The sequence below is a fragment of the Drosophila erecta genome, unplaced genomic scaffold, assembly GCF_003286155.1.
Source record: "Drosophila erecta strain 14021-0224.00,06,07 unplaced genomic scaffold, DereRS2 tig00000055-arrow-pilon, whole genome shotgun sequence".
Lineage (NCBI taxonomy): Eukaryota > Metazoa > Arthropoda > Insecta > Diptera > Drosophilidae > Drosophila > Drosophila erecta.
The window spans coordinates 15,550,582-15,571,497 of NW_020825200.1; the positions used below are offsets into that span (position 1 = coordinate 15,550,582).

Below are 20,916 nucleotides of genomic sequence, written 5' to 3' on the forward strand. Positions count from 1 at the left end.
ATCAAGTAAATTTACGTTTGAGTTAATCACATTTAAAGCACTGCAGTTACAGCATCCCTTTCCCAGAACTCAAAATAACTAAATAAGATAACTATCTCATTAATTATTAAAAGAGCATTCAAACTACTTTTCGCGTATATAGCCTAGATTTTCCAGAAGTGAATTCTAGAGAAGGGCTTATTCAAGATTTAATTGATTCAAAATAAGTCTCTTTTCATCCATACGACGTGAAAATGAGCAACTGCAAATGATACGTGAATTTGGCCCGCAGCTTTTTGGCTTCATTGGATTTCCAGGCTGCTGTGGAGTGCGTTTGCTCCATTTTAGATTATGAAAATATACACACCGAACTCGACCCGTGCGGCCCCTTCGTTAGCCTTAGATGACTTCACTTATTTTGCCATGAAATAAGACCAGAGGGTGCTGTCAGCAACATACGCTTACCATTTCCGTTTTTGTTTTAGTTACAACTAGAGGCACACCCACTACCAGCACGTGTGTGTGGGTGAGCGTGGGTGTGTGTTTGTGCTGAACCACATATGGTTGATGGTTTTGAGAGCCGGCGGTACGCATTTCCAGGCATTTGCATTCAAATGCATTTAATTAAATCAACTAGAACCAGCAGACAATGCAGGAACTGCAACAGCATCCCGCTTCTGCAATATGATGAGCTCCATAACGCTTATAACCAAATTTATTTGGTGTAAATTCTGCCAGGTTCGGTAGTTTTAATTGTGTTTAGTTTTCATTTCGCAGTGCGAAGTTGAGATGAGTCCGCAAACACGTCTATGAATCGAAATGGATAAAATATTCTCGTGCGCGAATACCACAACTAATAGATTTTTAACACTCCATCTCAATGGTGATTTTTCCCACCATTGGGGTAAGTAAGTATTAAGTAAGTAATACTGACATGTTTCGAAACGAACTCAAAAGAAAGAGTCTTCTATTCGGATTTCGGTTTGGAATCGGGCCCCACGTTGGGCGCCACATATAGGAAATTGCTTTATCTTTGTTTAATGTTTGTTCCATTGTGTGTTCAATAAAAGTGTTCTACTCTTAAACAGCTTCAGCAAAAGAGTTTAGCAATGAAATTGTAATTCTGCTGTAAGGAAGCTTTTACATATTTTTTGCTCAGAATGTATCTGTCAGTATGGCATTGTTTGGCATGTGCCCAAAAACTGCGAAGCCATTAAATAAAATATAAAACAAGAAGCGAGAGACTGTCAGCCTGTCTACTTGTCCTGGGCCAATCCCAGTGTCAATTAGCCATTTGGCCGCTACAGCTTACCCGCATCAAGCTGTCAGAAAGTTAATATAAAAATCTCATTCGAATCATTTACTTTATTATAGCTAATTGAAGGCCAGGTCGGGTTGAAGGCAGCAGTCAAGCCTTCTTCTCTTTAATCTGAACAAGTAGCGTTCCGTTTTGACTAAAAATCGAATTTGGATAGAAAGAAATAGTTAAAAGTCTCCTTAACCCTTTTTTTTTAGTTCTAGAACATATAGCTTTATAGTTTGGCAGTCGAAATGGCCGTGTCCCATATTAAAAGTACACATTTCCAGAGCATTTGGCTTTTGAATTATGTGTTCGGGTTTGTCATAATGGGCCTTCATAGTGAAACAAAGGAGAAAAGAATTGAAGTTCCCTCTTGGCCTGCCGAGGATATTTCCCCCCTAATTACTTTCAATCAAGCACCTTTCCTTTATTCTCGCACCCACTGACGGTGACACTTGAAAAATGTTTGATAAACAAAAAAGTTGCCAGCGAAGGAAAGGTAAACTAATACACATTTTGTGTAGCATACCGCAAGGCGTTATGAAAAATGGACACTGAACGCCATCCAAAGGAAGACGTCCTCCTCCATCCACTACTTACCGTCTTGGCTTTGTCTTTGCATAACCCTTTGAAAAATGATTGTGAGCAGGTGACATAGCTGGCCAGTGCCATTTCGGAGCGGTACAGTCGCCACAAAAGCTGCGCCAGAGTCATTTATCAAGCGACACACTTGGAGACGAGGCCATTTAAACTTAATAAACAGGCATCAGGCTGTAATTATATGACGGTAATGTTATAATGAGCGCCCAGACAATACATCACAAGCTCGTTGTTTGGCTTGATAATTGAAAATGTTTGTAATTTTCGCCTCAAATTCCTACCCCAATCCGCTTTCCCCGCCCTGACCGACCTTACCGCGGTCTCAAACTTCGCACTTTTATCTTCTGGCAAAAGTTTCGTTGGCCTTTTTTATTTCTCTTTATGTTTGTATTTTTTCTGTTTTTTTGCTTCTGTGTGCGGCCAAAGTTTTGCGACAGTTTAGGGATTAGGAGGCCCCGAAAGTAGGCAAGAAAGGAAAACTTTCCAGTCATGTCCAAATTTAAGTGCTGAAAATTTTTCTGGATTATGTGGCAGTTGATGAATTTGTTGCGCGAGGGAATTAGACGCTAATGTTTGTTCTTTTTCGCCGGAAAGAGAGCAGTGCACTAATAGATTTGTCTGGACCATTGACTCCACATCAACAGCTGCCTGGGCAGACTACATTGAAATGGCAGATTATTTGGTTTTAGGGGCTTATGGCGGGCGAGTTTTCTCCACTTGAGTCTGGGAAAAGCCTTTACCTTTTCTGGTTGATATTTATTTGTAAGTATTCAAATGCAAGATTCTTAATTTTTCCTAAGACTTTTAAATATCTGAGTATGTAGCTATGTATTCCATAGTGCGTCTGCTAAAAGAAACACTTCCGCGACTTTTTTTCAGTCTGAATGCGCGAAAATTGTGCAAGAAGATTTTCATGCACCAGGCGGCCAAAAAGTTTTCATGGTTTCTGGTGTGAATGCAACAGCTTGTATTTATACTCATAATTGAAATAATTGCAGAAAGCAGACATAATTATATTCTCGTGGTGATTGTTCTTCTTATTGTAGGATGGGCTGCATCGTAGTCATTGTGCCTGGCTTGCAGTCTGAAGTGGGCCGAGTCTGAGTCTGAACAATAGGGTTTTTAAGAGATAGAAAGTGCCGGATTTACACAGATTTTCCGAGCAGTCGAAGACAGCATGATTTATTTGAGTTTTCCCTAACACTTTAATCGAATAATGACCATCGGCCGTCCATCGTTACAGTAGCGAATTCAAATTGCGTTATTATGGAGGGCTTTAGGGAATTAAAGGTTCTACATTTTAGTCTTAACATGCTACATGTTAAAACTCCGATTATAGGAAATTGCTTTGCGAATCTAAGGCGGTAAGCTTGGGTTATTTCCAAGCAATTACCTTAAAGGAGCAAACATTTGCGAATGCCGATTCCTTTAAGTTCTTAGGCCCTGCGTAAGCCGTCTTTGGGCGCTTTCGTTGCAGCAGCTCCTAAGCCTTCCGCTCCCCAAATAATCAACCCTTTCGGCAGCTGGGCAAATATGTGTGCAGAGCAGCGCTTGCAGCATGTGCCCCAATCAGATACAGATTCAGATTGAGATGCTCATTCAGGTGGCGGCGGGGCCAGGAGGATAAAGTTCGAAAGCGACCAAAAAGCGGATTAAAGCTCTTGGGGCAGCGAGGCAGCAATGTGGAGTTTACCTCAAGTCCGAAGCGAGGGGCGGACGCGAAGTGGCAACATTGACAAAGGAGTCCACGAGTTGTCAGGGGCGCGCGGGTGGGGGTTTCTGGCGGGTTGAGCGCAAATTAAGCAATGGAATGAGGTGCCCGTCTAAGATGATTGATTGGGCTTTTAGTTAAATTGCCCAAGCGACTAGTCTCCTCCAGAAAGTTCCGCCGCCTATCAAAAACTTCGAACACGTTTCAGGAGCAACAGCTTCTAGGCCAAGTTTGGGATTGTATACACCAAGTATAATTCATCGTTATTTACATGACAAATCTGGCAGACGTGACTAATGTAGTGATACTACTTGCGTTACACAGAATATCATACGAACTCGTGGGCTACTTTTTTTATTAAATGACCCATTATATGGCATTCCATATTTTGAGGGAAAACCGAAACATGCGCGTATTCCATTTATCTTTTTTTAATGTTTATTAAACAAAAGTTTATTATACTCATTTGTTACTATTCAGTATTTAAATAATGAACGAATTGTAAAACGGACGGTATTACCCATTTCACCATTACACATTATTTCTATGGGTGTTCTATTAACAATAGGTTTTGTTTGCGTATATGCACATTCATAATTGCTATTTAGTAATTGCATTCGAAGAAGTACGCGTGTTTGTTTTAGTTTTCATATTGTTTCATTTTTTCAATCATTGTGATATCCACAAATTTAATCAGCCAGGCCAAATTAACTGCATTTTTATAAATATCCATGCTCTTACGAGTGAAAGGCCCTATTTTGCCCGCCATTGTAATCATGGGAGCTGAAAGGAGGGCACTTTTGACGGCCTGGGTGTGCGTTTCAAATTGAGCGGATTAAGTTTAATTACAATTTTTCGGCGTGCTGCAGTGGGTAGCCATAACAGGACCTCGCAAAGGACTCCCTGCCCCTCCACATGCGCGTGTGTGTGTGCAGTTGTATGGGTTGCGCCTTTGTCCCCTTTTCGCAGCGCGTAAATGAAAAGTAAACCTTTATGGCGCGCTGCGGGCGGCTTGCAATATGTCTGACGAACCCAACGTCCGTTGGGTTGCCCATTCCGCCGGAGAAGGCCGGAGCAGCCACCCCGAATTACCGAAAAATTCAATGGAAGAATTCGTTGCGCACACGTGTTCGATGTGCAGTGCTCTGCATATCCTGCGTAGCCTGCGTATATCCTGGCAGCTCCTTTGCGCCCGGCGAAATGACTGTAATTGGATTTAGTTGGCGTCGAACTTGGACTTGCCCATTGTTGTCCTGCCGCGCAATATGCTTTCCTTCAGAAATTGATGCCGCCACAAATCTGCTTTTAGCTGCGCATCGCGTGGCTGCTTTAATGGCAATCGTTGATATTCCGGGCTTATGACATGAAATATGCCCGCAAAAGCACTCCCGTAATGAGAGGCACACATATCGAGTTGAGTTTGGGGTGTCAGTGTGGTTTAATTAATTTTAATGTGATGCTGAGCGTTATGGACTCAGACAGCATTGAATAATCCAGCTGAGAGCGACTTGATATGAAATCAATACTTTCGCCACACATACACGTATGCATGCATATTTTTTGCGAAACTGAAATTTGTTCCAAATCATAAACAAAAACATGCCTTCAAACTTGTATTAAAATTTGTATCCATAACAAAAGCAGTAAAAGCAAAACGAGGTAAATTCAGTTCCAAATGCAAAATTTGAAATTTCCAAACTTATCCACATGGGATTTGCAAGTCCTTTAAGCTTTTTTATAAATATTTGCCTACATTCCATATTACTATGCGACAGAATTTGAGTTTTCGAATGGATAGTTTCGATTTCCCCCATGCTGCAGCACCACAAAATGGCTTTTAATATCACTTTAATCACAATGGCGAGCACTCACACTTCCTCCGTCCAATCAAGTGCCATTTGCATAAAATCAACATTAAAAAGGCGGTAACCTCAGCCTCCTATCAAACTCTTCCCTGTGAAAATTTTAATTAAAATCCAGACAGCAAAAATGGCACAAAAAATGCAACACAACATGCACATTAATGCAGCACTAAAAGTGAAAGTCTTAATGCTTAAAATATGGCGTTTAATTTGAATCTGACTGGATTCGAGTTCTCAGAAGCGCATGCATCTAATAATCGTGCCTGTGTCAGTTGGATATAATTATTCCATTCATAGCCAAACACTTTGACACATCTTGGGCTGAATTATACGTTTCGTGAGCTTAAATTGCAATTTGCATCAGTGCGAAGTGTGCCTGGCTACCTCCATTTCCGAAGTCAATCAATAGTTCTGACATGGCAACTACTGCCGCCTGGCTGAGCATTATTCCAGCTCCGATGGCCCAGGAGCATTTCGGAATGTCCGGCGGTGTCATGGCAACGTTAGTAGCTCCACCCGGGGGGAGCTCAGCCCGGAGCCATTCCAGCCATGCGGATGTGGATGCAGCTGCTGCTGCTGCTGATGCTGCTGCTGATGCTGCTGCTGTATTTTCATTTTATTTGAACGCGTCTCCATGTCAGAGGTTAAATGCATGCGCAGCAGTCAGCGACCTTCCGCTGCGACCCCTTAATTTGACCTTTATTGGCAACAGCGGCAACAGCGGCACCACCTCCGAACTTCTCCCCCCGCATTCCACATTCCACCTGATCAGGTCCGCAACCCCATGTGACATAGTTCCGCCCTCGTTTCATTTTTGCATGCGTTGACATGTGAAATTGTTGGCCAAGTCCCCAGGCGGAGCTTGCTTTCGATTCCTGGAACTTGGCTCTTTTAGTCGCACGGGAGGGCTATTACCATCAGAGTGTTGGTGCTGATGTTTTAATTAATTGTCGTATATCGACTGCATACAAGTAGGTAAAATGTCCGGAGTGTCCCATGGAAATTGATACAAGCTTTCCAATTAATCAATTCATATTATATACATATGTACATATGTATTCCCCATGGGAACAATTGCTTTAAACTGAATTTATCTCGCTGTTATTCGGAAAATGGCAGAGTGAACCCCTGCGAATCGCAGCATTTTATGAATATTTCAGGATTTCGACCGACAAAAACTTTTAATTATCATTATTTGCACCCACCTCGTTGCGCTTCGTCACTACGTGAAACTACACGGTGCTGCCAACTCGCGTAATGCCTTAAAAGCACTGACCACGTTAAAACTCTATACCCCCAACTTTTGAAAACATTTACCAACTGTTGCGGAATCAAATGTTATAGAAAGTAACTTTAATGGACCAGCAATATACTACTTTTACATAAGTAATCGGAACCCTGTAATGAATGTGTACATTTGTACTGGTCTCGGTCTTCAGCTCGAGAAGCCTCAACACGTGTCGACGTCACTGTCAGTGGATGTCTAAGGCACGATGGAAATTCAAGCCAATCCATAAACAGCCCTGGCAAGCCTACTTAACTACTCACTCAGCCAGCGACCCACAAGCCAAGTGTTCCCGCCCCTTCGCATGTTTGATGAAAATTAAACCTTTCACTCAGCTCACCTCATACTCATACATACGCTCGAGCTGTTGACACGTCCTGGAAATAGAAATCTATAATGCGTCGAAATCAGAAACAGTTGTCTATCCGGGGGTTGCAACTTGCCCTTTTCGACCCCTTCTCGACATGTGGTTTGCTGTTTGGGCTAAACGCATTACATGTCAAGACAACGACGTCGCTCTTAGCACTTCAAGCTTACATTTTATTTGCAATATGACAGGACTTTATATCCTTTTTCAATATTGAGAGACAGGAAATTATGCTTGTCAGACCGGTCTGCTGATGGGTTATGGCTCACTTTATGCTCCACTGCAGGAGATTAGTCCTGAAACGCAGGGCGCTTAGTCCTTCAGCCCACTTGGTCCTTGCATATTTGATTAGCCCTCCACTTGATGGCGGTGTCAGAGAGGAAACTGCCGCTGCCTTCCTTACCTAGTGGTCGGTAATTAGTTTCGATGTTGATTCCTCAGATTAGAGGGAAAGACGCACTTATTGAATTCAACCTGAAAGCCCACACGTCTCTGTAGACGGGCGCTTCAATATCCTGTATTTCTTCTAATCATGTGTAAGTGCGGTCGACCAATCATCAAACATAAATTCTAGAAATTCCAGAAAGTATGTCTATTGAAAAAGACGCGACATTTTTCCGACGCATTAACTTTTGATTGAGTAAACCCTTTCTAGAACAGATAAATCGCAGTTCTTTCTTGTACTATACAAAGTAACGCATCCATTTTTAAAGCGCCGGAGAGCTGGGTATTTGCAAGCCAAAGTCAACTCCTTTGGAAAAGAAACTGGACGTAGAGCACTCGGGGCACCTTTTGTCCAAGCAAATGCAAATATTTGGAGTCCTTGACATTGTGCGAGTGTGTTTGGGGTAGTTCAGCTCTCTGGCCTACTATTTACCTCCCGGTATTTATTTTTTAATTGCCCTCCTGTCTCTGCCCACGTTTCCTCCAGGAGCTGCATCATTGGCCCCGAACTGTGCGTCAAAGTCTGCTCCATCGGCACTGTGATAAATCGCTCGGCCTACGCGTCCGACTACTGCCAACTGGAGGGCTTCACCGGCAGACAGAGTCTGCCAATGCCCATTCGATGGATGGCTTGGGAGAGCGTCTTACTGGTAAGCTATACTGATATGCCTATTATATTATATTATACGTATGCTCATGCTTAGAATTGCCTATGCAAACATAAGATTCTCCTAGCAAAGTTCTTCGTTACTGGTAGCTGAACATTGGTAGTTTGGTAGACACAAGTAGTAACCTGGTCAGTGATTATGTGTGTCCAGCAATAACCATAAGTGCCATTTTATTAAATATCGCCTATAGCACATTTCTTGTGTATTAGGAGGACTTCTGAACACTAACTAAAATCCAAATTTAATTAACAAACCAGCGGACCGACAACAAGTGGGTTGTTCAATAACAAACTTCAAAGTTCAATTGTAACTATAGCTGCTAAGCCCTAAAACTTTATGCTGCAAGTTGCCCATTTTAATACCTTATAAATTATATTTCTTCAAATAACCGTTTTCTCCGGGTTAATTCCTCTCCATGGCGAACAATCTATTGTCTAATTTGTGTCTTTGTTTCTACATTTGACTGTTGCAAATAAATTCAGATTTTAACGTTGTACGTTGAACATAACGCCCACGCCAAATCAGTAAAATAATGCAAAATGTAACGCCAATTAGGCGGCTGGTTAATTAACAAACGTGGCGAGTCCATTAACCCTTTGGGTACTCAACTCGTCCTATGTCGTGAGTGTGCTGCTTTTTACCGAAAAAATGTTTTTACGCAGTTCTATAACAAAAAACATTCAGCACAGAGTAAAAGTAACCAAAAACCGAGTAAAATACTTTATAAATCCCCGAGCAAAAACCGCACCAACTAAATTAATTAACTACACCAGAACCGGGAGCAGATTTTTGGGCAGACTACGAAAAGCAAACGGAACGAAATGTAGAAATGTAGAAATGTACATGTGTATGCGCAAACATTCGCACACAATATGACAGATAAAAACAAAGAGCCTCTGGGAGGCAGGAAGACTAGATACAAGTACGAGTACGTCTGGATAGGATGCTTTCAGAGGTTTCCAGAGGGGTTTATCAGAGCCAACATAAGCGAACGAGTGAGTGGATAGCACTGCAGGAAAAATCGGAATTGATAAGGGGGCGGGATGCGAAACGCTGTTGCGTATAATGAAAGGTTTTAGATACATGAACAGGATTTTGTGCACAGAAGCAGGGAAGCGGGGGTTTTAAGCCAGAATGCATGTGGGCCAAGCAAATACTTTGCGCTTCAAAAATATATTTTTTTCCAGCTTTTTTTTCTTATCGATTTCTCTGGCTCCTTTAGTTATAAGCTAACAAAAATAAATATTGATTATTACCTTTATCTGCAATTTATGGAAAGTATAGATACATATTGCCTAATAATTAAAAGATTGTCTCACCCTCCCGTGTGTTTTAAACTTATTTGCAGGGCAAGTTCACAACGAAATCGGATGTGTGGTCCTTCGCAGTTGCCCTGTGGGAAATATTGACTTTCGCCAGAGAACAGCCCTACGAGCATTTGTCGGACAAAAGTGTAATTGAAAACATTGGGCTCATATACCGGGACTACAAAATGCATGTGAGTGGCTATGAAGCATTTAATAATGTGGTCGGTCAGAGAATTATGTTGCCTCGTATTTTTTAGGAACTTTTGCCAATGCCGCCGAATTGTCCGCGCGAGATTTACGATCTGATGTGCGAGTGCTGGCAGCGGGACGAGTCGAGTCGACCCAGTTTCCGTGAGATACATTTGTATCTGCAGCGCAAGAATCTAGGTTTTAAGCCACAGACCCACACACACATGTATTGAAGCATTCCATGTGTAGAAACACGAATTAAGCATGATTTTAGCAGGTATTCACTCAATTATCCATTTTGACAGCTATCCGGGAATAACACACTTTTAAAGAGAAATGCATGTAGAGAACTTAGTAATAACAATAAGCTGATAAGCTTATAATCGAAACCCAAACCCCGAATTTAAAACGTTACACTTTTTTCCACTGGTATGCGCAACCGGAAATTATCAAATTATGTATATCAGAGGTAACGACTGTTTGTACGGTAAAACACAGGAATCGCTAACAAATATTATACTTCTAAGGACACAATCAAGTGAATAGCTTATAAAACCATTCGAGTAATACACATTAAAAGAGTTGAAATGTAAATAATATTGGTAGTAAACTCCGTATGGTAATATTTGTGCATTCTATCCAATGGATAATTAAATGGAATCGAAAAATAAAAACATTGACATATGTGTGTACCTATCGCTCCTCCACCTGAACGCTATCTATCAAATCAATTATGCTTTACATATTTACTAGAGTAACATGAAATGAGTCTATATTTATAAAAACTAAGTAATGTCCACCTGCCGTTGCTGCCCCTTTTCCTAAAATTGAAATTGCATTTTGACGATGTATCGCGATGGAAAAAGTATTTAACGCCTGCATATAATTTCGACAATAACTGTTTAAACAAAGAAATGTGAAAACAATTGTGCAAATCGCTTTGTATTTCTGCAAATCTAAACTCTTTCGAGTTAAAAACCTAGGCTAATCGCAGACACTCGTTTTAAAAAATCTAGTCTACACAGAAGTCAATTAGACGCATATCAAAAAAGTATTTTGTTTAACCAAATTTTACTGTGCCTTTCCCTGCTATTTTTTGTGCTGTACAAAGTCTAAAATAATCATTTATAAATTTCATTTTCTTTGTGTTCTATCAAAAGCTTGAAAAGGTTTCGCTGAAAAAAGATATGCAGTTATATCAACTCGGTCTAAGAAAATTATTTTTAAATATAAGCATAGCTGTAAGATCGTTTTAAATTTGCATGATAAACAACATTTACAATATTTTAGTTAAGAGTTAAATGGTTTTCATGTATTCTACATATTTAAAATGGTAAAATGGTTAAATTCCCATTCCGAATCAAAGGAATTTATTTTACTTATTAAATAACAAGTAAATTAAACATAATTATGTATTTTAATTTAGCATAGCCATAAACTAAACGATACGTTTCTCTTGCTAAAGATCAGTGTAACTTAAATTATAAATAAGCAAAACGTAGAAACAAGAAAAGAAAATCGTTGAGCACAATCATGTTTAATAAAGAACTCTAAAGATGAAACTCAGAATTGTACGCTTTTTGAAATGAAAAAATTGCATTAGATTATAAAATAAAATAAAATCCTTACGAGCGGCATCTATATTTTCTTGAACACTCAAAACATATAAGGGGACACCTTTGGCTTTTTTTTAAATAAGTTTGTTTTTGAATTGAACTTTATTTAATGATAATTTCACATGGGCTCCATCTATAAAAAAAATGTTTTGAAAAAACATGAAGCAAAAATAACCGATTTCTAGATGAGCGGTTATTTTTTGAAACAGCAGTGGCGCTTCTAGCGGACAACAGCGAAACTAGAGAACATATCGATGCGCTGACTATCGATAGCAACCCATCGGTACTGAAGTACCGCAGAGCAGCGATTGTCATAGACAGTCTAGAAAACCTGGTATCACTGAGCGGTGTGGTCACACTGTAAGACGCGTCGGACTTTTAGTTTTCAGCTACTTGATTTTTCTAAATTAAACGGTCGCGCTCGAATCGAAAAACTAATTCGCCAAATGAAAGCAAATCGAAAAACCATCGGACACACTCGCCCACGCAGCTGAGAGCGAAAAGCGCCCCAAAACTGCAGTGCACCAGCCACTTTTCCTCGTCGAGATGTGTGTGTGTGTGTGTGAGTGAAAGAAATTCCAACAATGCGCAGCACAATACCAATACACACACACGCTGCCTGAATCTCTTTATGCAGCAGTGTACGCAAAAAGAGCAGCTGGGAAACTACTTGCGGCTAAAAAAAAGTGCGTATAATTAGCAAGTGCAGCGACATAAACACTGCCCCCACCCCCCCGCAACTGGAAGGCCCTTGCAGCCCGCAAAAACCATTCAACTGCACCAAACACGCCCATATCTGCTGGTCGTGCGATTGTGTTGGTGTGCTGTGCTGTCTGTGTGGGTGGTGCAAAGTGTGTTTTATTTACTACGCTTTGATTTTGCAATGCTCCTATTATTATGGCTGTGTATGGCTTATCCGCGCAACGGATGTCATCGCCTACAATTTTCGTTTCATTTTTTGTTATTATTTTTCTGTGTCGCTCGCCCCCTTGCACGCACACATGCACACACTCAGCAATCGCTCTCACGTACAGTAGCAGCTTTGGCTCCCACACACATGCACACTAGCTCTGCCTCAGCCGCGTCGCTGCTCTGCCTTTGCCTCTGCTGACGCTTACGCGTAGGCAGCGCAGACTGAATCCCATGAGAATTTTTGCCCGCTCTCCGATTGTTTTTGTTTGCCTTAATTTATTGGCAGCATTGTGTTTGTTGTGGCGGAAAATGAAAGTGTGTTAGTGCGGGCAGCAAAAAGTCCAATGAAAAAGCCAAAAATTAAAAAACAAAAGCAGCAACCTGCGCGAACTGCAAACAAAAAGCCGGATAAGAATTGACTAACAAACTCTCACAGCAATTTCGTTTGTTTTCGTTTCGAAAACCTTTGTTTTCGAGCGCCGTGTGCATCGCAATCAAAGCTCTGCAGATGCCACTACATCAGCGATTTCTATGAGCCGCCGATTCGGGCCACCCTTTCTTCAAATTGCCCCAAAACGCAATACAATGGCTAATCTCTCGGCCAATTGTTTTCGGTTAGAAAGCCAAACAATGTACAAACGGCAATTAAAATGGTCGCTTCTGTTGTTGATTTTATCTATCATAAAATCATATCCATGATCATACGGATATTACAAGCTATGGAAAGTTTATGTATCACTTAGGAGTTCAACTTCAGTTCTTCAGGCACTAAGCACAAAATAATATATAGTGTGCTGTATTATTGCTATGTTAAAATTAAGAAATAATAGATAGTGCGCTGTATTAATGAACGCTCTGTTGAATTCATTTACCAAATTAACTTTATTTTGATGGAACAACAGAAATGCTAAGGTCTTATCATTTCGAAAATAAATGGATATTTACGTTATTCAGTGTTTACCACAGATTTTTCATATAAGATTACTTCTCACGTCTTCCTTGTCTTGCTATGGTCCTTAACCTTTTCAGTTACGTCTAAAGTTTAAGATCATCACATATCACATCAAACGGGGCGAGGTTGGCATGCCGTTGTAGGCAGCATCCACAGCAAAAGCTACCCCTCATGGATCCGTATCACCATATCAGACATCATGTGAGTGCGCGGAGATTCGCTTATTGTACTTGAATTAAATTGACCTTTCTCCCACAGTATCCACCCACAAGCATAGCAGGCACAGGAGCGGTGGTGGGCAGCTCGACGACAATCAACCGGCCGGAACTGCACCAAAAATGCAACCGGGGCTCGCACTCCAGTGACACCAGTTCGGCGTACAGCGGCAGCGATACAATGGCCTCGAACTATGCCTCGTCGCTGGAGGCCGAGGAGATTGACATCTCCGGGCTGGTGGAGTCCGTCGTCGACTCTGACGAGGAGGACCTAGCGGAAAGCATGGATGTAAGTGAACAAAACGTCGAATGTATACATTTTAACGATGTATTTACACTCTAACGATCCTAGAGCAAATCTGATAATTTATTTGGCTTCTTTTCTTATTTATATAGAGTCTAACCGTGCGCGATGCAGTACGTGACTGTCTGGAGAAGGATCCAGCGGAGCGCAGCGAGGAGGATGTGGAAGTTCTTCTTGAGTTCACGCAGGGCCTAAAGGCTTTTACAAACATTACGCTGGCAGTGCGACGAGCACTATGTTCCGTAATGGTATTCGCCGTGGTGGACAAGGCGGGCACCGTGGTCATGTCAGATGGTGAGGAACTGGACTCATGGTCGGTGCTCATTAACGGAGCGGTGGAGATCGAGCATGCGAACGGCAGCCGCGAAGAGTTGCAAATGGGGGACTCCTTTGGCATTCTACCCACCATGGACAAGCTTTACCACCGGGGTGTGATGCGAACAAAGTGCGACGACTGCCAATTTGTGTGCATCACGCAGACGGACTACTACCGTATTCAGCATCAAGGCGAGGAGAATACCCGGCGCCATGAGGATGAAAATGGTTTCGTAGTTATGGTCACAGAACTCCGGTCCATTGGCGGTGCCGGCACTGACTCCGCTGGCAGTGGCGGATCGGCGACAGGAGCTGCGGCTTCGCTGAACATGAAGCGTGGTCATGTAGTTATCCGTGGTACTCCGGAGCGTCTGCTACAGCAGCTGGTCGAAGAAAACTCAATGACCGACCCCACATACGTGGAGGACTTTTTGCTCACACACCGCATCTTTATTCAAAATCCACAAGAGGTGACCAGCAAGTTGCTGCATTGGTTTGACTTGGAGCAGGTGGATGCGCACAAAACGCAGGAACTGCGAGATCGCGTTACTCGCGTCGTGCTTCTCTGGGTGAACAACCACTTCACCGATTTCGAGGCGGACTACGAGATGATGGAGTTTCTAGAGGTCTTTGAGGCATTGCTAGAGCGAAAAAAGTTGCTCAGCCAGCTGCGCCTGTTGCACATAGCCTGTGCCGCTAAAGCGCGGATGCGCAGCTGTACCCTCACTCGATCTTCACGTGACGAGCCGCTCAACTTTCGCATCGTGGGCGGCTACGAGCTTCGGGGCGTCGCCATAGCCACCGGAAACGCAGCAGTGGGCATATACATTTCGCACGTCGAGCCGGGATCCAAGGCCCAGGATGTCGGCCTAAAGCGCGGCGATCAGATTCACGAAGTCAATGGACAGTCGCTGGACCACGTGACTAGCAAGCGAGCCCACGAGATTCTCACGGGCACCACCCACTTGAGCATCAGCGTCAAGAGCAACTTGCTTGGCTTCAAGGAGATAATGCAGGCTCTTGAGCACGGCGGTGGAACCGCTGGATCCGGAAGTATTTCGGCGGGCAACGGCAGTTTCAAGTCGGTACGAAGCCCACGCCGGATTTGCGCCAATGATATTGCTAAGTTGCACGGTCGCTCGGATAGCACCACCGACGAATTGTCCAGCGTCAGCGCCTCAAATCGGGCGCACATGGTGCGCCTTAGTTCCGTCGATATGCTACTTGACCAGCCAGACTGCGCTCCACCGCAAACGCCGCCAGTGAGTGGGAGCGGTAACATGGCCTCCAATTTTATGCAGCAACTGCTGCAAAGCGTTAATAATAGCTCGGCCAAAAAGTCGTCCGGCGGCAATTCGAATTCGGATCAGCAGGATACGAAGGGCGGTTTTATGACTCTGGCGCCAAAGCGACGGCTGCAGAAAGCGCTGGCAAAAATGAATTTGCTCAATAAGCAAAATCACGGAAGCAGCCTCAACGACTCCTCGGATACGCTGCTCAACGATCCCAAGTCAAAACTTTCTGCAGTCAGCTCGTGCAGCAGTTCCACTCAGTCATCCATCAACGGCTGTACGGTCAGTGGGAGTGGCCGGCTATACCAGTCGCAATCGAATCCGGACTTAACCAGCCTCAACTATGAAGGAGGCAGCGATGCGGGTGGAGGAAGATTGCAAGCAAACTACCTAAGCGCCCACATTCACCGGCCATCAGCAGCCAGCACTTTGACGACAAACTCGACGCAATCGCACCTTTTGCCCGACTACCCGGACCACGTGCTCAAGGTGTACAAGGCAGACCAGACATGCAAATATGTGCTCATCTACAAGGAGACGACGGCCCACGAGGTCGTAATGCTGACACTGCAGGAGTTTGGAATTCACGACCCCAGCTCGAATTTCTCGCTGTGCGAAGTGAGTGTAGGCGACGGGGGTATGGTAAAGCAGCGCCGGCTGCCCGATCAGCTGCAGAACCTGGCCGAACGGATTAGCTTTGCGGCGCGTTACTACCTCAAGTTAAACGATAGCACCGAACCGCTGGTTCCAGACGAACTGGCCTTGGAGCTGGTGCGCGAGTCGAACGTGCACTTCCTGCACCTGAATGCATACGAACTGGCCATTCAGCTCACCCTACAGGACTTTGCCAACTTCCGTCAAATTGAGTCCACCGAATACGTGGACGAACTTTTCGAGTTGCGCTCACGCTACGGAGTGCCTATGCTGAGCAAGTTTGCTGAACTGGTCAATCGCGAAATGTTTTGGGTTGTGAGTGAGATTTGCGCCGAGCACAACATTGTTCGCCGCATGAAGATCGTCAAGCAGTTTATCAAGATTGCGCGCCACTGCAAGGAGTGCCGCAACTTTAACTCCATGTTTGCAATCGTCTCCGGGCTTGGACACGGCGCTGTGTCGCGGCTGCGTCAAACGTGGGAGAAGCTGCCCTCCAAATACCAGAGGTTGTTCAACGACCTGCAGGACCTAATGGATCCCTCGCGCAACATGAGCAAGTATCGGCAACTAGTGTCCGCCGAGCTGCTGGCTCAGCACCCCATCATCCCGTTCTATCCGATCGTCAAGAAGGATCTCACCTTTATTCACCTGGGCAATGATACGAGAGTGGACGGCCTAATCAACTTTGAAAAGCTGCGAATGCTGGCCAAGGAGGTACGCCTGCTCACACACATGTGCAGTTCACCATACGATCTGCTGTCGATCCTTGAGCTCAAGGGGCAGTCACCCTCCAACGCTCTCTTCTCGCTCAATCAGATGTCTGCGTCCCAGAGCAACGCTGCCGCTGGCACAGTTATTGCCGCCAATGCCGGCCAAGCAACTATCAAGCGGCGCAAGAAGTCCACGGCGGCGCCCAATCCCAAGAAGATGTTTGAGGAGGCGCAGATGGTCCGCCGGGTAAAAGCATATCTCAACAGCCTCAAAATACTCAGTGACGAGGACCTTTTGCACAAGTTTTCGCTGGAATGTGAGCCGGCGCACGGATCCACATACTCGGGCAGCATATCGCACGGAAATACCTCACACCGGAGCGGCGGTGGGGGCAGCATCAGTGGCGGTGGCGGGGGCAGTTCCGGTGGAGGCGGCGGGGGCAGTTCCAGCCTCAATGCCGGCGACCAATTGAGCATCTATTCGCATACCAGCTCCAGCTCGGCACCGAACTCCTCCCTCTCGCTGCGCAAGAGGCACCCAAGTTCTCCTACGCTTTCGACTACCAGCTCGACGAGCTCCACCAGCGATCATCAAAGGAGGCAAATGCATAACAACGGGCCAAAGTTCGGCACAGCTTCGCCGCAGGCAGTCAAGAAGATGCTATCGCTGTCAGAGTCCTCCAAGATTCGGCCGCACCAGCCATTCGTGCCGCGTCACGGAAGCACAATGGCTGGGGTGATTCCTCCACTACATCACATGCATGCGGCACATGGTTTCAGCACACCGTCGCCTGGAGGAGTGGTCACCTCACCGGCAACCAGTGCAGTGGCCAATGCGCAGTGTACGCCGAGTCCTAGTCCCTGCTCCCACCGACGGTTGGCTTCTGGAGGTAAAGGGATTATTATTTTAGGCCTCACGTTATATCAATAACTAAACTTGTTCCATTGCAGGCAACATTATGCCCTCTCGCGCAATCCACGAGCGGTCGCACTCGGACACTCCAGCTCCGCCGCCACCTCTACCCTCGGTCGATCTCTCCCTGGAGAGCAGTAGTGTAACTACGTTTCGCGATTTACCATTGCGCAAATCCGTGACTTCCGGTAAGTTCCGTACCTTAAGACCGTAGTTGTATATCGACTAAAAATACGTCATTAGCTGCTACTAAAACCCGATGCTAAGTATGCTCTGTAGTGCGTCTATTATTTTTGGAACGCTTTGGAAACAACTTGAAGATTAAACGCACAGTCTACATGAGCATACTTAACAATCGGATCCCGATAAAGAAATTGTAGTCGCCAGTTATTTATACCTTGTTAGTTGTGCTTTAGACTCTGTTCCCTGCTTGCATTTGAAAAGTATAGTTTTTGGTGGTTGGGTTGGAATTGGTTGGTTGTCGGCTACACAAACGCAAACATATAACACGCAAACACAACACGCACACTTGCACCACGTGGTACCATGAAATGAGCACCGTATGGAGGTCACCATTTCACGGCCGCCATCTGAGACATATTCTTTACCCTCATTTCACACCCAACAGGTTCCATATCGTCCTGTGACAGCGGCTACGTGCATCAGCAGCAGCATTACCACTTGCAGTACCAGCAGCAGCAGAGCAGCTCGCAACACGAGCCTTCCCCGCCGGTCTATACCGCAGCCGACTGCCGGCTGCTCCAGCAAATATCAAACAACGCGGTGACCCGCAACTTGAACAGTCCCTGTCAAAGCACAAACACACCACCCAGCACACCCACACCTCCACCGAACCAGCCCACAGCAACCATTCAGCTTTCTGCACCGCCGACGGCAGCAGCATACATGCACGTTCGCAGCCAGCATCAGCAGCTCCAGCAGCAGCAACAGCAATCTTTGGCCATGCCACCTCCGCCGCCACCACCCTACAATGTGCCCCCCCTGGGTAGTCTCTACAGCCACCACCAGGGCACGGCTGGCAGCAGGCACCTGAGCCACATGCATGGTAAGACGTCCGCAAGAGAGAGATCGCCGTCCAGCGACAAAACAAATGCAAAGCGGGAGTTGAGTCGGGTCTTTCTGAAATAGGCGTTACCGGGTTGTTCGACTTGTTTTTCTAGCTTGATCTACGTTTTGTAAGCTCACCTCGTATCCCACCTTAATTATACCAATTTCTCCTCTGCAGGTGGCCCGCCAAACTTTATGGATAGCACCAAGTGTACCATATGTCCCATGCCACCCATGAATCAATAATGAATCAAATTGTGCTGTTTTAACCGCTATATGTTTAATTAATTAGTTGTAAGTATGCCTGTTTCATTTTCTATCCTCAGAACCATAATCTCGGCAGATAAATTCTTATTTTTCCAATTTATATGTACTACTTCTATTATTTATGAGTACATATGGTTCTGAAACGTTTTTAATACATCTTTTCGGGTATCTAACGATTTGCTTTTCTAATTTCAGCAGATAGAGTTGCCAAAATTTGTTAATGGTTGTGGTTTCAAGTTCGTCAGCAATCAAAACCGACAAATCCAATCACCTTTACACCTTCACCGGAGCAACAACAACATTACTAGAATCCATTTGTATTGCGTATCTAGATTTAGTAACTGAGAATTTAATTTTAGTTAGGGCCTACCATTTTTAATTTAATTTAGCTAAATTCTTTGTACACATTTTCCACCCATCATTCACCGCCAGCGTAGAAGTTGCCTTTTCTCTTAAAAGAAAACGTCTGCAGGCAGACCCCCACAGCAGACCCAACTAAAACTCTTTTGAAGACTTTTCGTCGGCATTTACAAGTGTAAGAACAGAACAAAATAATTTTAAAACCCAGCACAACAACGAGACGATCAATTGATATAGAAACGCAAACGGAATCAACTCAAAGCTACCATTAATTCCATTAATGTATACTTCTTTAATACTTATGTACAAGCTAATTTTATTGCAAACATACTCCTTTATACGCTATATATATATTATGAAAAACCTTCGCTCCAATTCCAAATATTTAGTTATTAAGCCCAAAAGAGAGATAGACAAAACATTTTTTGAATATACTTTTTACCATTCGTTCCCAAGAATTCAAAGGAAGAGTGGCAGACAAATGCAATATTTGTGTATAGAATTATACAACTCCTAGCAATACCTAGACTAGCCCACAAGAAAAAGTAAATCATCAAAGTACAACTTCCTCGAAAGACAGAAATAAGTTATGAAAGACAAACCTGAGACATATAAAAACCATATATAATCATTTTTGATCGTATTTTTCTCACACGTAAGGAACTCCAATATAAATATAAATATCTGTGTGTGCATGAAAGCCTGTTATATACATAGATATACACAATATATATATACAACCTACATATACAAGCTATATACAAGAAATCTCTATATATATACAAACCATGAGTGGAGACCCGTTTCTCGCTTTATTTTCAAAGAGAAAATCAAATTATGTTTTGCTGAATTCAAGAAAACAAAAACAAATCAAATCAAACGATATGGATATGCTAAATATGTATACATTGTGCTCTTTGTACTTTTAAGTTAGACTAAATACCAAATTTGCTTTTCAAGGCTTAAGAAAAATATTAGATCGAAGCCTAAATTGTACTTTGTATAAATAAAAAATCGCGTATTTTGCTTAATGATTTTCTGTATTTATATTTCTATATGTTGTGCAGCTTAATGCTTCGATTTTTAGGAATCTTTGAAAAACGACGAGACTTTTTTTCAATGTCATGTTGAGCGTTTATTTGCAACTTGTCTGCAGAGGTGCGCAAAAATAAATTTATTTAAAAATTAATACAACCTTGAAAAAGTAATCTTTTCATTGAATGTTAGATTTTCAAAGGTCCTGGGAATGCCTTTTTATAAATATCCAATTGACAATGGAAAAAGGCGGAAATGTAACTACATTTTCAAACGTTTTATGACATTGAGGAGTCGTCTTAAATATAAATTGCTTTTTTTACCGAAACAAACATTTTTTCCCATCTAATGACTCCAAATTCAAATTGATGTTGATACGGGCCAAATATGTCTTCCTTATTGCCGCGTATTGTGTAAAAATGTTTCTCAGATCGCCAAACTAACATGAATTACATTTTATTCATATCTTAAGACTTATGTGACAATTATGAATGTATTGACAATGTCTCGGACCATCAGGCCAAATTAACAAAAATAAAATGCATTTTTGTTCAGACCTTTTCTTTTGAAAAGGGCGCTGGGTATTTCGAA

General features: G+C 43.4%; 2 protein-coding genes across 3 annotated transcripts in view; both read left to right on the forward strand.

Annotated features, from left to right (window-relative positions):
* The window catches only part of LOC6542503 (discoidin domain-containing receptor 2), a 71,226-nt gene extending 60,140 nt beyond the window's left edge, over nucleotides 1-11,086 (forward strand). The window contains exons 15-17 of the mRNA XM_001969959.3: nucleotides 8,036-8,198; nucleotides 9,565-9,714; nucleotides 9,781-11,086. Coding sequence (XP_001969995.3) covers nucleotides 8,036-8,198; nucleotides 9,565-9,714; nucleotides 9,781-9,945 — 478 coding nt within the window. The 3' untranslated portion in view covers nucleotides 9,946-11,086. The remainder of the gene's footprint in view (nucleotides 1-8,035; nucleotides 8,199-9,564; nucleotides 9,715-9,780) is intronic.
* A 516-nt stretch (nucleotides 11,087-11,602) lies between these two features.
* On the forward strand, nucleotides 11,603-20,321 carry LOC6542976 (rap guanine nucleotide exchange factor 2). Of its 2 annotated transcripts, XM_001969962.3 has the most exons (8): nucleotides 11,603-12,014; nucleotides 13,270-13,393; nucleotides 13,451-13,696; nucleotides 13,804-17,572; nucleotides 17,634-17,783; nucleotides 18,224-18,661; nucleotides 18,842-18,957; nucleotides 19,126-20,321. In XM_001969962.3, exons 2-7 carry the CDS (start codon nucleotides 13,364-13,366, stop codon nucleotides 18,907-18,909), a joined length of 4,701 nt encoding a protein of 1,566 aa, XP_001969998.1. In that variant the 5' UTR covers nucleotides 11,603-12,014; nucleotides 13,270-13,363; the 3' UTR covers nucleotides 18,910-18,957; nucleotides 19,126-20,321. The 2 variants fall into 2 exon arrangements, with proteins under 2 accessions (XP_001969998.1, XP_015014486.1); XM_015159000.2 differs by lacking the exon at nucleotides 18,224-18,661 and having other exon boundaries at nucleotides 11,604-12,014.
* Nucleotides 20,322-20,916: the final 595 nt, after the last annotated feature.

What these genes read in the sequence shown, in the direction of transcription:
- LOC6542976 (XM_001969962.3), top strand. Translation starts at nt 13,364, where the DNA reads ATGGATCCGTATCACCATATCAGACATCAT. An exon ending in ATCACCATATCAGACATCAT is followed by an intron (nt 13,394 to 13,450) that starts GTGAGTGCGCGG and finishes TTTCTCCCACAG; the next exon opens with TATCCACCCACAAGCATAGC. An exon ending in ACCTAGCGGAAAGCATGGAT is followed by an intron (nt 13,697 to 13,803) that starts GTAAGTGAACAA and finishes TTATTTATATAG; the next exon opens with AGTCTAACCGTGCGCGATGC.